The sequence below is a fragment of the Heptranchias perlo genome, chromosome 28 (assembly GCF_035084215.1).
Source record: "Heptranchias perlo isolate sHepPer1 chromosome 28, sHepPer1.hap1, whole genome shotgun sequence".
Lineage (NCBI taxonomy): Eukaryota > Metazoa > Chordata > Chondrichthyes > Hexanchiformes > Hexanchidae > Heptranchias > Heptranchias perlo.
In genome coordinates, this window is record NC_090352.1 from 3,621,693 (window position 1) to 3,639,770 (window position 18,078).

The 18,078-nt window shown below is 48.3% G+C and overlaps 1 protein-coding gene across 2 annotated transcripts in view; it reads right to left on the reverse strand.

The window, feature by feature from the left end:
- atp2a3 (ATPase sarcoplasmic/endoplasmic reticulum Ca2+ transporting 3) overlaps positions 1 to 18,078 on the reverse strand; it is a 230,672-nt gene that overhangs the window by 13,513 nt on the left and 199,081 nt on the right. The window contains exons 19-20 of one of the 2 annotated variants that reach the window (XM_068007934.1): positions 14,505 to 14,622; positions 10,707 to 10,824 (exon numbers count right to left, since the gene is read on the reverse strand). In XM_068007934.1, coding sequence (XP_067864035.1) covers positions 10,707 to 10,824; positions 14,505 to 14,622 — 236 coding nt within the window. Of the gene's footprint in view, positions 1 to 5,653; positions 10,825 to 14,504; positions 14,623 to 18,078 lie in introns of those variants that run through there. The other variant, XM_068007933.1, reaches the window with a different exon arrangement.

Consider the following 18,078-nt stretch of genomic DNA (forward strand, 5'->3'; position numbering starts at 1 on the left):
TCAAATCACTCATCAGCTCCACGGTTCAGATGAAAACAGACCCAATTTTACAAGTCTTTTTTTGTATTTGTATTTCCTCACACCAGGCAGCATCCTAGTGAATCTGTGCTCTCCCCTCTCTTTTAGTGAGAGGGTGGAACCTAAAACTGCACATAGTCCTCCAACTGTGGGTTTTATTCAGATTCACCATTCCATCTCGACTTTTATATTCTATACCACTTGCCATAAAATCCAGTATTCCATCAGTTTTTTTATTGTCTTATCCACTTGAGGAGCTGCTTTTAATGTCTTGTAAATCTGAACCCAAATTCCTCCACTCTTCCACATCACCCAGCCTTCCCCCATTCAAAGGGACTTCAGTTACGTGGGTAGACTGGAGAAGCTGGGTTTGTTCTCCTTAGAGCAGAGAAGGTTGAGAGGAGATTTGATCGAGGTATTCAAGATCATGAAGGGTCTAGACAGAGTAGATAGAGAGAAACTGTTCCCATTGGCGGAAGGGTCAAGAACCAGAGGATACAGATTTAAGGTGATTGGCAAAAGAACCAAAGGCGACATGAGGAAAAGCTTTTTTACGCAGTTATGATCTGGAATGCACTGCCCGAAAGGGTGGTGGAGGCAGATTCAATCGTGGCTTTCAAAAGGGAATTGGATAAATACTTGAAAGAAAAAGATTTGCAGGGCTACGGGGAAAGGTCAGGGGAGTGGGACTAGCTGGATTGCTCTTGCAGAGAGCTGGCACGGACTTGACGGACTGAATGGCCTCCTTCCGTGCTGTAACCATTCTATGATTCTATAAGTATAATAATTACTTTTTTTCAACCTAAACATACCACCTCACGTTCATTGATATTGAACTCCATCTGCCATGTTTTTTTTACCCTTTCCACCATCTTATCAATCTCCCCTCAGATTTCATCCTCAGAATTATTTACTACGCCTCCTATTTTAGTATCGTCTGCAAATTTCGACCCCACTCCCTCTATCCAAACCATTGATGCACACAGTGAACAGAAGTGGTCCCAGAACAGAATCCAATGGGACCCCACCACCTACTGCCAACCAATCTGAAAAGCTGCCCTTAACTCCTCCTCTCTGTTTGCCTCTCTAACCAGTTTTTAATCCAACTTGCTACTTTCCCCCTAATTCCATATCCCTTAATCTTCTCCAGTAATCTGCTGTGTGGGACCTTGTCAAAGGCTTTCTGAAAGTCCATGTAAATCACATCCCCTGCATTTCTCCCAATCCACCATATCGTTCACCTCCTCAAAAAACTCCATCAAGTTTGTCAAGCACGATCTTCCTTTCTGAAACCCATGTTGGCTGGTTTTAATTATTTTCTCTTCATCTAGATATTTCCACAATTTCATCTTTAAAGATTCCAAAATTTTCCCTAGATGTTAAACTAACTGGCCAGTAGTTACGTGGGCTACCTAGGTCTCCCTTTTTGAACATAGGTGTGACATTGGTCAATCTCAGGTCCATGGCACACATCCATTCTCAATAGAAACCTGAAATATCATTTCTAGGGCCTCAACTATCTTGAGCATCATGCAAATCTGCTGATTATTGGTGCTTAACAGGAAGCCTACAAAACTACTATCTCGACACATTGCACCGCGATGCACTGATCTTACCCACATTAAATGGGCGTGAGAACTCAAGCAGGTCCTCGGATTTAAGAACCAAGGCAACTGCTGTACTTTGACCTGTTTGACATACTTGTATTAGGAATTGGATTCTTGGCTCAGACAAGGAGAGCCGCTACTGATTCTAATCAGCACCATTAAGAAACCTTTGAAGAAGGCAGTGCTGGCAGTGCTGTCTTCGATGAACCTAGCCACTGAAACAATGGAAATTAGGGAGCCTGATGTCTATAGTTAGTTTATCTTCAGAAAACTTCCTGAGTCTAACTTCTTAAAGTCTTCTTTATACTCTGCTGTTAATCAGAGTCTATGTGTTATATCAATTCTGGATGTTGTTTCTAACATGCTACAGGAATGCGAGAGAACATGCTTTAATACAGCGTCTTTCTTGTCCTCAGGATGTCCCAAAGTGTTTCACAGCCCAATTATTACTTTTGAAGTGTAGTCACTGTTGTACTGCAGACAGACATGAGAACGTGTTAGCACTCTCGCCTCTGAGTCAGAAGGTTGCGGGTTTAAGTCCCACTCTAGAGACTTGAGCATAAAATCTAGGCTGACACTCCAGTGCAGCACCGAGGGAGTTCCCCCGGTGTTCTGACCAATATGTATCCCTCAACCAACATCACTAAAAAAAACAGATTATCTGGTCATTATCACATTGCTGTTTGTGGGACCTTGCTCTGCACAAATTGGCTGCCGCGTTTCCTACATTACAACAGTAATTACACATCAAAAAAGTACTTCATTGGCTGCACAGTACTTTGATGGTGAAGTTGTGAAAGGCGCTGTATAAATGCAAGTTCTTTCTTTTTACTGCTCCTAAGTGATTCCCTGTCAGAAGGTGTAGAGGAGTTGGCTGGCCGCAGTGAGCACTTTGGAGGGCTGAAGAGAGGAAGGGCCGTGTAGTCTTTACTTCCTTTAAGGAAGGGCTCCTGGCCAATCATTTCCCTGCCAGTAATGCCCAAAGCTAGGTGGATTTGGGGAGTCATCAGCCAGCTTTGCCTCCCCAGTGCTACGTCAGATGTTTCAACTGTCTCTTCATCGCAGTCCAAAGCTGATTTAGAATATTTGGTGCTGCTTGCTTCTCACTGCATGGCCCAAAGTACAGGAGGCATTTCCCACGGACTGAAAACAGCAAAACTGTGGCTCAACCAACAGGAAAAAAAATCTCCAGAAACTTTCAATAACCAATAGTTAACCCCTGATCAACATACAAGATATGTCCAGGTTTATTGCTCATTTTTCATCAATGCACGCTATGTATTAAATTTGTGTTTAAAGAACGTAACTTATTTAAAGCTGTAACCATTGGTGAGTCTGGGTGTTAGGAAAAAGTTAATGATATTTGGAAGCTGTGCAACAACATCTGTGATTCACAAACATGTTATTAGCAATGTTGTGAGTAATTCTGTAGTTAGCATTGTCTAAACAATGAGTAGTCAAAGGTTGTCCTGAGTTATCAGCTGAGACAGTAGACAGAGTACCTGGTTTCTAGAGATTAAAATAAAGAAACCTGCCTTCACAACCTTGATTACTGCTGGAAAGTGACCATAGGTATCAGGTCTAACATGCACCTGAAGGTTAATTAGCTTCCAAACACTCGCCATCTAAGATCAATCAGTGGAGGGCAGTACACCCGAGAGAAAGTAAGGGAGAAAGTTGGTACAGGAAATGCCTCATGAGTAAGATAATTGGCAAAAGAACCGGAGGGGAGATGAGGAGAAATCTTTTTACTCAGCAAGTTGTTATGATCTGGAATGCACTGTCTGAAAGGGTGGTGGAAACAGATTCAATAGTGACTTTCAAAAAGGAATTGGATAAATACTTGAAAAGGGCTAGTGGGAAAGAGCAGGGGAGTGGGACTAATTGGATTGCTCTTTCAAAGAGCCAGCACAGGCACGATGGGCCGAATGACCTCCTCCTGTGTTGTATGATTTTATGATTCTGAGTGGAATAGTTGTGCCCAACATGCATGTCGGCAAGTGGCAAATCAGTAGAGGTTTAAAATCACAACAGTATCATATGTGAGATCCACAAAGAGCCAGGTTTAATGAAATCATTGATCAGTTGTTGTCAGTAATACGCTGAAATGAGGACAGTATTTCAGATACCCAAGTACCATAAGTGAAAGAAAGGAAGCAACACAGAAGTAGCCAGATTTACAAAGCTCACAGTATCTCTCTTCATTTATTCATTGTTCAATAAAAGTGATGACTAATCTGGACCCCCGCGCCCCCCCAGTGAGGACTGCAGGCTGTATTAAAATCTCTCACTTTTTTTTATTACCATGTAATGGTTTCAAAATGGGATGTTTCAGGGTTGATTTTTTAAAAGTACAGCCTATGAAATGCTGAGAATCGGGGATCATTTGTAACATTGTTGAAATGCAGCACACCCGGAGGGGGATGGGCAGTTTTGCTATTTTTTGAATGGGTTCCACCATCGCCCAAGTTCCAGTTTTTAGCAGGAGTAAATTCTGAGACTGTGACATCGTCTGGACAACCCCTTTTAAAAAGAATTGAAATCTCACTGAGTCAATAACAACCAGGAGAGCCCCAGCATCGGTTTCTGTGCCGAGCTGAGTTAGCAGATCTGAGTCGGGGAAAGTGGTGAGTGCACTCCAATACGGGGGCAAGATCAGGGTCACCTGGTAGTTTGCAGTCACTGTCTTGGCTCACACATCAAAGATGGCCATTGAGCAAGGTGCAAGCTGCCCAGAAATCTACACTCAGCAGAGGTTGGCATCAAAATCAGAGCCCGGCTATTCAGGAGTGAAATCAAGAAGCACTTTTTCACATAAAGGGTAGTGGAAATCTGGAACTCAATCCCCCAAAAAGGCTGTGGATGCTGCGGGCCAACTGAAATTTTTCAAGACTGAGATCGATAGATTTTTGTTGGGAAATGGTCTCAAGGGATATGGAGCAAAGGCCGGAAAATGGGAATTGAGGTACAGATCAGATCAGCCATGATCTAATTGAAAGGCGAAGGAGGATCGAGGGGCTGAATGGCCTCCTCCTGTTCCTATGTTCAGAGAAGGTCGGTAGGAAATCAGTCTTATTGTAGCCAGCAACACTTGGTGGCAGTCTCATAATTTTACCATCCCACAGAGGCCAAATGTGAGAGGGGTACATGGTTAAAGAGATACTGTAACCTTGCATTTGAATGATCGGAGCAGAAATTCACATTATACAGAATATTAGACCAAGCTTGAGTATATTTGGGGAGCAAAAAACTTTTATTTTAGGTAAGCAACACATGCAAAGTGATAACAAAGGTTACAGCATCGAGGCTTCAATAAATATCTTTCTTTTTAAAAAAAAACTTTTTGTTTAATTTACTTTTTGTTAGAAAAATAGCACTGCTATGAGAAGACATCATTGCCGACACTTCGTAATGTTCCACATGCAAATCAGCAGCGTAGCTCAAAAACCCACACACGATACTGAGGAGAGTCGGAGGGTAGGAAGGAGGGAAAAGTGAAAAGGGGGGGGGGGGGGGGGGGAGACAGAGAGAAAAGACGAGGAGGGGAAGGGAGAAGAGAGAAGGAAAGAGACAAGAGGGGAGGGAGGGAGGGAGGGAGAGGGAGAGAAAGATAAGGGGCAGAGACAGAGGAGGGAGAGAACCTCCATTTCCTAGCAGAGGTCAAATATAATTGGACTTAAAGACAAACAGAAGATACTGTATTTGTATCAAATGATGTGCTTCCAGGCTCAGCCTCACCTTAAATCAAGTTAGACATTCAGAGGAGGAGTTGAACAGCCTCACTGTGCTAAAACCCACAATAACGGCACAGTTTGTCTTACATCCTCCCAAAATAACTCCGAACACTTCTCCTAGTTGAGTAAGATTGGATGGTCCAGCCCACAGATGTTTCCGAGAACCCTGCCCGTGGCCTATTCAGGAGTGTGCTTCAGCAGAAACTGAGCAACTCCTCTCCCTCCTAGACGGTGGTCTCTTCCTCCCTCACAGGACCAAGCAAATTACCCCCCCTCCACTCACCACCACCCCTCCCCCCCCCCCCCCCCCAGTATTCAGTGCTGCTCCCAACAGTAGCCTCATCTTCATATCGTTACCATAGAAATCAGGGACCAACTCGGGCCGTGGATACCCAGGATTCTTCTAAAGTGGCGCCAATAGCGGCGCTGGAGAGACCACAGGCCGCCATTTCCCAGGGCGCGGGCGAGCTTCTGCTGCGAGCCCGGTCCGGTAATCGGGGAACGTCGGCGACCAGAAACTTAAAAGTCCCAATTGCCGTGTGGATGGGCCCGATTCCCGAGCCTCAGAATCCCCTCGAGCATTAGTGAGTCTGCACTATCGATCGGGCAGAAACTCAATTTGCTGAGGAAAACCCAAATACAGGTATTGGTCGAAACTGGGATTGGAACTTGGGTCTCCTACCTGGGGTGCCCAGCACTGGGCTGCCTGACTGCAGCATGTTTAAAGACAATATAAATATAACACAGAATGATCTAAAATCTTAGACTTAACCATAGCCATATTCCACAGTGTAGTCAGTTTCCCCATGTGTTGGACCCAACACATCTCCCTGCTTTACTCTGCTTCTAGTCACACTCTCCTGCGTGTTACCTTGCTGGGGTGTTAAGGAGAAACTTCAAATAAAGTAACTGTGATCTTTAGAAACCAATATCCTCATGCATAAACTTTACTGGTGCCATCTGTACATTTCTTTCTCCAAGGGACGCACTAGTCCCTGGTCTCTGCTGATGCTCCCCTCTAACCGGCCAAAAGGACCTTAGCCCTTGCGTTTCCTCTCTTCCTCCCTGTAGGGGAGCTCTTGGCCTCCCCCCCTTTGCCCCAACACTGAAGGCATCATCGGGAACATCTGGGCACAACCTCAGGTCCCACCCCTTCACTGCACAGCGCACTGCTACATTGACCTTTAACGCCACAGAGCTCTGTGTCTCTTTGATAGTCCACACAGCTGGCACACAAGAAATTTACGGCTTGCAAGGCAGAAATTCCAAATGACACAGGAGCTCCCCAATGCTGAATGGGAATATGCTGTGCCCTTTACACAGACAGATAGGTGTATAGTCTCATTCTTTGTAAGAATTAGAGGTTACGTCCTGTCAGGTCCTATCCACAGGCATAGCACAGCACTGCCCATGAACCGCTATTTGGGTATGAAAGGGCGAAGTGGGGGTTAGAATTATGTTTCCAAACATTCGAGGAGGCAACTGATAATCCAAATAAAAGTCTGGATTTTCCCCTTTAACCCTGACGGCTTCTGTTCCTAGACACCAAGCCGCCATAATTTTGCAATTGTCTGCAGGGAGGCGGGAGAGTGTTTCTGGAAACATCTGAGAGGGGTCTGGAACACCACGGAAAAGAGCAAAGTGCAGGAAGTACAGTACCTGTATTTAATACAACTTCTACTTAGAATGGCACACTGCAGGGCAGGCCAGTGGGATACTTGAGGAGAGAAACATAAGAATGACCTCTTCTCACAAGCCCAGGGAACCTGTACATTCATGAATTTGAATCTTTAAAACATCGCTCACAATTGCTTCAGCTCCTGGTTCGTCATTCCGTTAACTGGATTTTTTTTGTCCACTTCTCATTTTACAATTTTTTTATATAAGATTATGTATTAAATAACAGCTGCCCCATTAGTTAATACAGGTCCACAATTCACCATGGATTTCCTAAGGATTAGCGAATTATTTGTTAAAAACTAATCAGTAAGAAAAATAAAATGAATTCTTCTTCGGTATTGACGTCATCCTGTCACTTGCACCAAAGGAGATTCAAAACTAACCGCAACTTCCACACGAAAATAACACTGGTTTCACACCAAACACACTCATCCTGTTGTGTAAATAGGAGGGGGTTAAGGAACAATCGGATTGAATGCCACATTTCATAATTCATCCATTCATTCATCACAAAGCATTCGACACCAGGAATTATCTATTTCTCCTGCTTATTTTCACATCAGACAGATCCAATTCTAACATCTTGATTTAAAGTTAACAACATGTGTAAATTCTGACATTTCACCTTCAGATCTCCGTGGCCTGTGTTGCTGGCACTGGGCAAATGTCATTGGGGATATTTGCTATTCATTTATGGCTCAGGGGAGTACTGAGCTCTCTCGGGACAGACACAGTGACCCTCCCCAGTACTGAGCTCTCTCGGGACAGACACAGTGACCCTCCCCAGTACTGAGCTCTCTCGGGACAGACACAGTGACCCTCCCCCAGTGCTGAGCTCTCTCAGGTCAGGGACAGTGACCCTTCCCCGGTACTGAGCTCTCTCGGGACAGACACAGTGACCCTCCCCCAGTGTTGAGCTCTCTCGGGACAGACACAGTGACCCTCCCCAGTACTGAGCTCTCTCGGGACAGACACAGTGACCCTCCCCCAGTATTGAGCTCTCTCGGGACAGACACAGTGACCCTCCCCCAGTGCTGAGCTCTCTCAGGTCAGGGACAGTGACCCTCCCCCAGTACTGAGCTCTCTCGGGACAGACACAGTGACCCTCCCCCAGTGCTGAGCTCTCTCAGGTCAGGGACAGTGACCCTCCCCCAGTACTGAGCTCTCTCGGGACAGACACAGTGACCCTCCCCCAGTACTGAGCTCTCTCGGGCCAGGGACAGTGACCCTCCCCCAGTGCTGAGCTCTCTCGGGACAGACACAGTGACCCTCCCCCAGTACTGAGCTCTCTCGGGACAGACACAGTGACCCTCCCCAGTACTGGGCTCTCTCGGGACAGACACAGTGACCCTCCCCAGTACTGGGCTCTCTCGGGACAGACACAGTGACCCTCCTCAGTACTGGGCTCTCTCGGGCCAGGGACAGTGACCCTCCCCAGTACTGAGCTCTCTCGGGCCAGGGACAGTGACCCTCCCCCAGTGCTGAGCTCTCTCGGGACAGACACAGTGACCCTCCCCCAGTGCTGAGCTCTCTCGGGACAGACACAGTGACCCTCCCCCAGTACTGGGCTCTCTCGGGACAGACACAGTGACCCTCCTCAGTACTGGGCTCTGTCGGGCCAGGAACAGTGACCCTCCCTACGGTGATACTGGAACGTGCACGATCGTGGATGTCAGCTGAGAGAAAGATCATGGCCAAATGCAAAGCCCCTCGAACATCAACATCTTCCACAGAGGCAAGGGCTGTAATCCCGTGGGGGGGGGGGGAATTAAAACCTAAACAAACTATAACGAGAGTTGACAAGGTGTTTGCAGCAGATTTTTCTGGAAGGGAATATATTTTTTTTTAAAGAAGGGACCTGTGTCCATGAATCAGCTGCTCTCAAATTCACTGAGTGGAAGTTGTGTTTAATCGGATTCTGAGTGAACACAAGGGGCTGGGGCCCACAGTGTGTCCAGGCTCAGGCAGGTCAGGGACTGCTAACCCTGCACGGGCTATACCCAATTAACACCCCCTGGGAAACTACATCAATAGACTGCCTTTCACCTGCAACCTAACAGTTACCGTACAAAACTAAAAGAGAAGGTAGAGTAACCGTCAATAACACACCGATCCCTAACAGGAACTCCTCGGTCTTGCAGAGCGATGCTGGCAGGTCGGATCTACTCTGTACCTCACGCCGGGCGAGTCCTGCCAATTCACTCACGCCTATGTCTCTGCCACCTCTGGTGCTGGGTAAATTATACACGCGCTATGGCAGATGAGGCGCTGGTTGAGAACAGGACAGGCTGTGTTGGTGGCGGAGGAGCTGGTATTCATCTGCTAGAATTTCAGGACAGGTGAAGCAATGACACGAATAGGATTCTCTCCCCACCCCACCCGTTCCAACATCGCATGGGTGCCGCAGAATTTAAGATCCGTATGCAGAAGATCTGTTTACCTGTGTTGGATTTCCTGGGGCTCGTACAGTGCAATCCACAACTCGAATAAAGGATTAGCATGGCTGTCGTATACTGTGTCACACTGTGGGACTTTAACCCCATTAGAAATGGGGCTGAGCTCCACTCCGATGCAGTAACTATCTCGGATGCTACAGCTCTATCTCCAGATTGCACTGAACAGGTCAACACACTGGGGCTTTGTGCAACATGTACAGCATTGTCCTACTAGTGGCTCGAGCATAAAGAGAACTTACTTATCCCAAAAGATTAGGGCTGTAACTGTGATTAAGCCGGTCACCAGTGACATCTTACCGATCAACATTCTTAGACCATGACAGTTTAACACGTCGCTCCTCAAGGATTTATTAACCCATTAAATAGATGGGCATCACGATTATTTGAAGTCAGTTGGATTTTTATTGCTGGCTCCATTGATTTTTCTTTTGGAATGAATTTTGCCCTCCCAGCTGATCCTGATGCCATTCAACAAAACAAAAATCCTTTAATTTGAACTGATTGACTTGGAGCGACTAATTTTGCCAGTAAAGAATCAGTCAGACACATCCCCTTCCTTTGGCCGAGCTCCCTGACCTGTTCAGGAGTTATTGGGTTGTTGGATTAGATGTTTAAACTCCAGGAACCAGTGATAGGTCAAATGGTTAATCAGCTTATTACAAACCTCTTAGGTCTTCAGACATTTTGTTTTGCTTCTAGAGGCATTGAGGGGTTGTTCTCTCCAATTGGTTAATTACTGGACACTTTGAGCACAATGTGGGAAGGAGAAAGGATTGCATTGACCAATCACAATGAGCTATTCAGTATCCCTTTGAATGAATGAATGGACGAACTCAACCCACCAGCAATAAACACAACCGTGGAATAGCATTTGACTAAGTCCCGCAGCTAATCCCAGGCCTGGAACTCGCCATGAATGCCCTCTCCTCCTGGTAACACACAGTCTCACAAACATAAGCGCATTCAATAGGGCCCAAGGCATCCTTTTAGGACAGACATAGAGTATAACCCAAGTCCCACGGGAAAAAAAAGCAAGCTGGCATCAAGAAACCAGTTCCTTCTGGTCAGCGCTGCAGAAGTCCTTGGAGGTTAAAGCAGACAGTAAAGCCAGCAAATGAGAGGGGCGGAGACTAAGACAAAGAGCCAGGAAATGTCCCCAAAGCATGCTGGAAGCCCACTATTGCTCTGACAAACTACAACAGGGTCTTTACCCTCTACGTAGTTACGGGACATGTATTTGAGCGTTTCGTCCAGCAAGATGACGGGCAGGGAAATCTTCAGGACCACGACCCACTGAGGCCAGTTTAGAGCAGTCACCTGGAAAATCAGCTGTTGAGTGAGAAAGAGGAAAGAGTTACAAACTTATCATATTGTAAACAATTTTACAACACCAAGTTATAGTCCAGCAATTTTATTTTAAATTCACAAGCTTTCGGAGATTTTCTCCTTCCTCAGGCCTGAGGAAGGAGAAAATCTCCGAAAGCTTGTGAATTTAAAATAAAATTGCTGGACTATAACTTGGTGTTGTAAAATTGTTTACAATTGTCAACCCCAGTCCATCACCGGCATCTCCACATCAAACTTATCATAGAAACACAATCAACATACAGCAAACATTTGCAATGAGTTCCAGCTTAAAGCTTCGTTATCTATCTGCAACAGTGCTGTCCAATACGTTAGCCACTAGCCACTAGCCACATGTGTTGTCTCTAACTGTCCCACACCAATGTGGTCAATTCTTAAATGCCCTCTGAAATGGCCTAGTAAGCTACTCAGTTAAGAGCAACTGGAGACGGCCAATAAATGCCGGCTTCGCCAGCGACGCCCACATCCTGAGTATGAATAAATAAAAAAGGCTCATGTGGCTAATTGGGAATCCAGATGTGGCTAATTGCATCTTATTAGTAAATAAAAATGAGTAATAGACACTGTCGCTGGGCCTTTGATCTCAATACTTACTCATATGGCGCCTGCATGTGAACTTTAACCTTCCCGTGCGTTTGTTGGTAAAATGGTAAAATGAAAAGCAGTGTGTGTGAGTGTATTTTGATCGTTGTGAGAACTTTACTTCCTCGGTTACTGAACAGTGGTAGATGTTTGTTCAGTAAATGTCCACATGTGAAGTACATTTACCCGTATTGTGTGAGTGTGTGTAAGGCGTTTTCTGCTAAAATTATTGCACGTAGTGGGTTGAGAACAGATCTGGCCCGGGTAAATTGGAATCAGAGATCGGCAGGCAGAACTGTAATTGAACAGTGGGCGGCCTTTAAAGAGGAGATGGTTCGGGTACAGTCTGGGTACATTCCCATGAGGGAGAAAGGTAGGGCAACTAAAGCCAGAGCTCCCTGGATGACAAGAGAGATAGAGAGTAAGATGAAGCAGAAAAAAGGGGGCGTATGACAGATGTCAGGTTGATAATACAAGTGAGAACCAGGCTGAATGTAGAAAGTTCAGAGGGGAAGTGAAAAAGGGAATAAGAGGGGCAAAGAGAGAGTATGAGAATAGACTGGCAGCTAACATAAAAGGGAATCCAAAAGTTTTCTATAAGCATATAAACAGTAAACGGATAGTAAGAGGAGGGGTGGGGCTGATTGGGGACCAAAAAAGAGATCTACTCATGGAGGCAGAGGGCATGACTGAGGTACTAAATGAATACTTTGCATTTGTCTTTACCAAGGAAGAAGATGCTGCCAAAGCCACAGTAAAAGAGAAGGTAGTTGAGATACTGGATGGGCTAAAAATTGATAAAGTGGAGATACTTGAAACGCTGGCTATACTTAAAGTAGATAAGTCACCCGGTCCGGATGGGATGCATCCTAGGTTGCTGAGGGAAGTAAGGGTGGAAATTGCAGAGCTACTGGCCAAAATCTTCCAATCATCCTTAGATATAGAGGTGGTGCTAGAGGACTGGAGAATTGCAAATGTTAGACCCTTGTTCAAAAAAGGGTGTAAGGATAAACCCAGCAACTAGAGGCCAGTCAGTTTAACCTCGGTGGTGGGGAAACATTTAGAAACGATAATCTGGGAAAAAATTAACAGTCACTTGGACAATTGTGGATTGATTAGGGAAAGCCAGCACGGATTTGTTAAAGGCAGATCATGTTTAACTAACTTGATAGAGTTTTTTGATGAGGTAACAGAGAGGGTCGATGAGGGCAATGCGGTTGATGTGGTGTATATGGACTTTCAAAAGGCGTTTGATAAAGTGCCACATAATAGGCTTGTCATCAAGATTGAAGCCCATGGAATAAAAGAGGAAGTGGCAGCGTGGATACAAAATCGGCTAAGTAACAGGAAACAGAGAGTAGTGGTGACCGATTGTTTTTCGGACTGGAGGAAGGTGTACAGTGGTGTTCCCCAGGGGTCGGTGCTGGGACCACTGCTTTTCTTGAGTGTACAGGGCACAATTTCAAAATTTGCAGATGACACAAAAGTTGTAAAGGTAGTGAACAGTGAGGAGGATAGTGATAGACTCCAAGAGGATATAGACAGGACGGTGGAACGGGCAGACACATGGCAGATGAAATTTAATGCAGAAAAGTGTGAAGTGACATATTTTGGTAGGAAGAACGAGGAGAGGCAATATAAACCAGAGTGCACAATTCTAAAAGGGGTGCAGGAACAGAGAAATCTGGGAGCAAATGTGCACAATCATTGAAGGTGGCAGGGCAGGTTGAGAAAGCGGTTAAAAAGCACACAGGATCCTGGGCTTCATAAATAGAGGCATAGAGTACAAAATCAAGGAAGTTATGATGAACCTTTATAAAACACTGGTTCGGTCACAACTGGAGTATTGTGTCCAGTTCTGGGCACCGCACTTTAGGAAGAATGTGATGGCTTTAAGAGAGGGTGCAGAAAAGATTTACTAGAATGATTCCAGGGATGAGGGACTTCAGTTATGTGGATAGACTGGAGAAGCTGGGGTTGTTCTCCTTAGAGCAGAGAAGGTTGAGAGGAGATTTGATAGAGGTATTCAAAATCATGAGGGGTCTAGACACAGTAGATAGAGAGAAACTGTTCCCATTGGTGGAAGGGTCAAGAACCAGAGGACATAGATTTAAGGTGATTGGCAAAAGAACCAAAGGCAACATGAGGAATAACTTTTTTACACTGGGAGTGGTTGTGATCTGGAATGCACCGCCCGAGGGGGTGGTGGAGGAAGATTCAATCGTGGCCTTCAAAAGGGAACTGGATAAGTACTTGAAGGAAAAAAATGTGCAGGGCTACGGGGATAGGGCGGAGGAGTGGGACTAGCTGGATTGCTCTTGCATAGAGCCGGCATGGACTCAATGGGCTGAATGGCCTCCTTCAGTGCTGTAACCATTCTATGATTCTATGTGGCTAAAATGGTGTCACCATAGCAACACCTGTGGCCAGTCTGCAATTTCTATTGGACGACACTGATCCCTGGTCCATTAAACACCTTACGTCTGCATACACATCCTGTCAACTGTCTCCATTATAAATTCCCGTGTCCACAATTATAATGAAAACTGCCTTTGTAAACCTGTCACACTGTAGTTACACCCTCCCCCTAGTGGCAGCAAGGTGCAATTACAGCGTGACAAGTTTACATAGGTAGTTTCCATGATAAATGTGGACATAGCAATTTACAATAGAAATATAAAAGATGGAATGTAAGACTTTAAAATGGGACTGAATTATATTTGTGCACCCTGGTCCAAGAATCCCGACCTCTAACCCCAATTCTGGCTCTTCCTTCCCCGTGTGCAGCACCATGGGAGATGAACAATATAGTAAATTTGCTGCACAGTTCGTGTACTCCTTATTTGGGCATCACCATTCTGTGACGCACAGTCACACACTTCTAGCACTATATGGGGGCTTTGTGTTAAAATATGGATGCTATTTGCAAGATGGCAGAAATAGAGGAACACAACATAGTATTGGTTTTGGAGCACCGTCAAATGGAATGCTTTGACCCTACCCCCTGCCCCCTCTCCCCCCCTTTGTTAGCTCCTTACACCTGATTCTACATCCATACTCACAGGCAAAGGCTCCACATAAAGGATCAAGAAGTGCAGCGACATGGACAGGCAGATGGTCCCCAGCAGCCAGATATTCACCCATGGGGGCATTCTCAACAGGGACTGGTTTTCAGACAGGCTGCAAAAACAAAAAAAAAAGGTCAAATGCCGGAAAAGATCAAAAGGCAGAAGAAAACAAAATGAACAGGTTTTATTTTGAATCTGGCGATGGAGAGATCAACACCATAGGGTAAATTCAGCAAGGCCCTGTGCTGTCTTGATAATTTACCCTTAAATACTGCAGCACCGTATTCATCAGACAACATATGGGCCAAAAGGTTTGGCCACTTCTTTTTTTACATAGCTACTTTGGGCCATTTTTCCACATTAAAGGTGCTATTATAAATGTAAGTTGTTGTTACAGAAACAGTGGGAAACTTTTGTGTGAGCCTGTGATGTCAAATCTTCCAACGTAGCACACATTTGCTACCATACAGGCCCGGATAGGTGAGGATACAGTCTGACAATCCGAACTAATGATCGCAGCAGAAAGTGAAACACACTTGAGTGAGAGGAATGGCTTCAGCTTCATTCCATTTATTTAAAGTTCACCGCTTGTTGACAGGGCCGGATTACTGCATGGGGCCGGATTAACGCACCGGACCGGATTAACGCACCGGACCGGATTAACGCACCGGACCGGATTATAGCACCGGACCGGATTAACGCACCGGACCGGATTAACGCACCGGACCAGGTTATAGCACCGGACCGGATTAACGCACCGGACCAGGTTATAGCACCAGACCGGATTATCGCACCGGACCGGATTAACGCACCGGACCGGATTAACGCACCAGACCGGATTATAGCACCGGACCGGATTATCGCACCGGACCGGATTATAGCACCGGACCGGATTAACGCACCGGACCGGATTAACGCACCGGACCGGGTTATAGCACCGGACCGGATTATCGCACCGGACCGGATTAACGCACCGGACCGGATTAACGCACCGGACCGGATTAACGCACCGGACCGGATTATCGCACCGGACCGGATTATAGCACCGGACCGGATTATCGCACCGGACCGGGTTATAGCACTGGACCGGATTATCGCACCGGACCGGATTATCGCACCGGACCGGGTTATAGCACCGGACCGGATTAACGCACCGGACCGGATTATCGCACCGGACCGGGTTATCGCACCGGACCGGATTATCGCACCGGACCGGATTATCGCACCGGACCGGATTAACGCACCGGACCGGATTATCGCACCGGACCGGATTATCGCACCGGACCGGATTAACGCACCGGACCGGATTATCGCACTGGACCGGATTATAGCACCGGACCGGGTTATAGCACCGGACCTGATTAACGCACCGGACCGGATTATCGCACCGGACCGGATTATCGCACCGGACCGGGTTATAGCACCGGACCTGATTAACGCACCGGACCGGATTATCGCACCGGACCGGATTATCGCAGCGGACCGGATTATCGCACCGGACCGGGTTATAGCACCGGACCGGATTATCGCACCGGACCGGATTATAGCACCGGACCGGATTATAGCACCGGACCGGATTATAGCACCGGACCGGATTATAGCACGGGGCTGGATTATAGCACCGGACCGGATTATCGCACCGGACCGGATTATCGCACCGGACCGGATTATAGCACCGGACCGGATTATAGCACCGGACCGGATTATAGCACCGGACCGGATTATAGCACCGGACCGGGTTATAGCACCGGACCGGATTATAGCACCGGACCGGATTATAGCACCGGACCGGATTATAGCACCGGACCGGATTATCGCACCGGACCGGATTAACGCACCGGACCGGATTATCGCACCGGACCGGATTATAGCACCGGACCGGATTAACGCACCGGACCGGATTAACGCACCGGACCGGATTATAGCACGGGGCTGGATTAACGCACCGGACCGGATTATAGCACCGGACCGGATTATAGCACCGGACCGGATTATAGCACCGGACCGGATTATCGCTCCGGACCGGATTAACGCACGGGGCCTACGGGGCCTGTGTCCAGGGGTCCCAGCCAAATACGGGCCCCCCTGATAAAACTCACCATAATGTAGAAAAACTGCATATAACCACTGGATGAGTTTCATTTAAGGGCAGTTTACTCTAATACTCGGTGTGAATATTTGACAGACTTTTTCCTACATGCATTTTACGACATGTTTATGTTTTAACCGAACGGGAGGTATGCGTGGGGTGGGGGGAAGGGAAGGTGAGGGGGGAGGGGAAGGTGAGGGGGGAGGGGAAGGTGAGGGGGGAAGGGAAGGTGCGGGGGGGAGGGAAGGTGCGGGGGGGGAAGGGAAGGTGAGGGGGGGAGGGAAGGTGCGGGGGGGGAAGGGAAGGTGAGGGGGGAGGGGAAGGTGAGGGGGGAGGGGGAGGTGCGGGGGGGGAGGGAAGGTGCGGGGGGGGAAGGGAAGGTGCGGGGGGGAGGGAAGGTGCGGGGGGGGAAGGGAAGGTGAGGGGGGAGGGGAAGGTGAGGGGGAGGGGGAGGTGCGGGGGGGAGGGAAGGTGAGGGGGGAAGGGAAGGTGAGGGGGGGAGGGAAGGTGAGGGGGGGAAGGGAAGGTGAGGGGGGAAGGGAAGGTGAGGGGGGAGGGGAAGGTGAGGGGGGAGGGGAAGGTGAGGGGGGAAGGGAAGGTGAGGGGGGGAGGGAAGGTGCGGGAGGGAAGGGAAGGTGAGGGGGGAAGGGAAGGTGAGGGGGGAGGGGAAGGTGAGGGGGGAGGGGAAGGTGAGGGGGGAGGGGAAGGTGCGGGGGGAAGGGAAGGTGAGGGGGGAAGGGAAGGTGAGGGGGGAGGGGAAGGTGCGGGGGGGAAGGGAAGGTGAGGGGGGAGGGGAAGGTGAGGGGGGAGGGGAAGGTGAGGGGGAAGGGAAGGTGAGGGGGGAGGGGAAGGTGAGGGGGGAGGGGAAGGTGAGGGGGGAAGGGAAGGTGAGGGGGGGAGGGGAAGGTGAGGGGGGAAGGGAAGGTGAGGGGGGAGGGGAAGGTGAGGGGGGAGGGGAAGGTGCGGGGGGGAAGGGAAGGTGAGGGGGGAGGGGAAGGTGAGGGGGGAAGGGAAGGTGAGGGGGGAAGGGAAGGTGAGGGGGGAGGGGAAGGTGAGGGGGGGAGGGGAAGGTGAGGGGGGAGGGGAAGGTGAGGGGGGAAGGGAAGGTGAGGGGGGAGGGGAAGGTGAGGGGGGAAGGGAAGGTGCGGGGGGAAGGGAAGGTGAGGGGGGAGGGGAAGGTGAGGGGGGAAGGGAAGGTGAGGGGGGAGGGGAAGGTGAGGGGGAGGGGAAGGTGAGGGGGGAAGGGAAGGTGAGGGGGGAGGGGAAGGTGAGGGGGGAGGGGAAGGTGCGGGGGGGAAGGGAAGGTGAGGGGGGAGGGGAAGGTGAGGGGGGGAGGGAAGGTGCGGGGGGAAGGGAAGGTGAGGGGGGAGGGGAAGGTGAGGGGGAGGGGAAGGTGCGGGGGGGAAGGGAAGGTGAGGGGGGAAGGGAAGGTGAGGGGGGAAGGGAAGGTGAGGGGGGAGGGGAAGGTGAGGGGGGAAG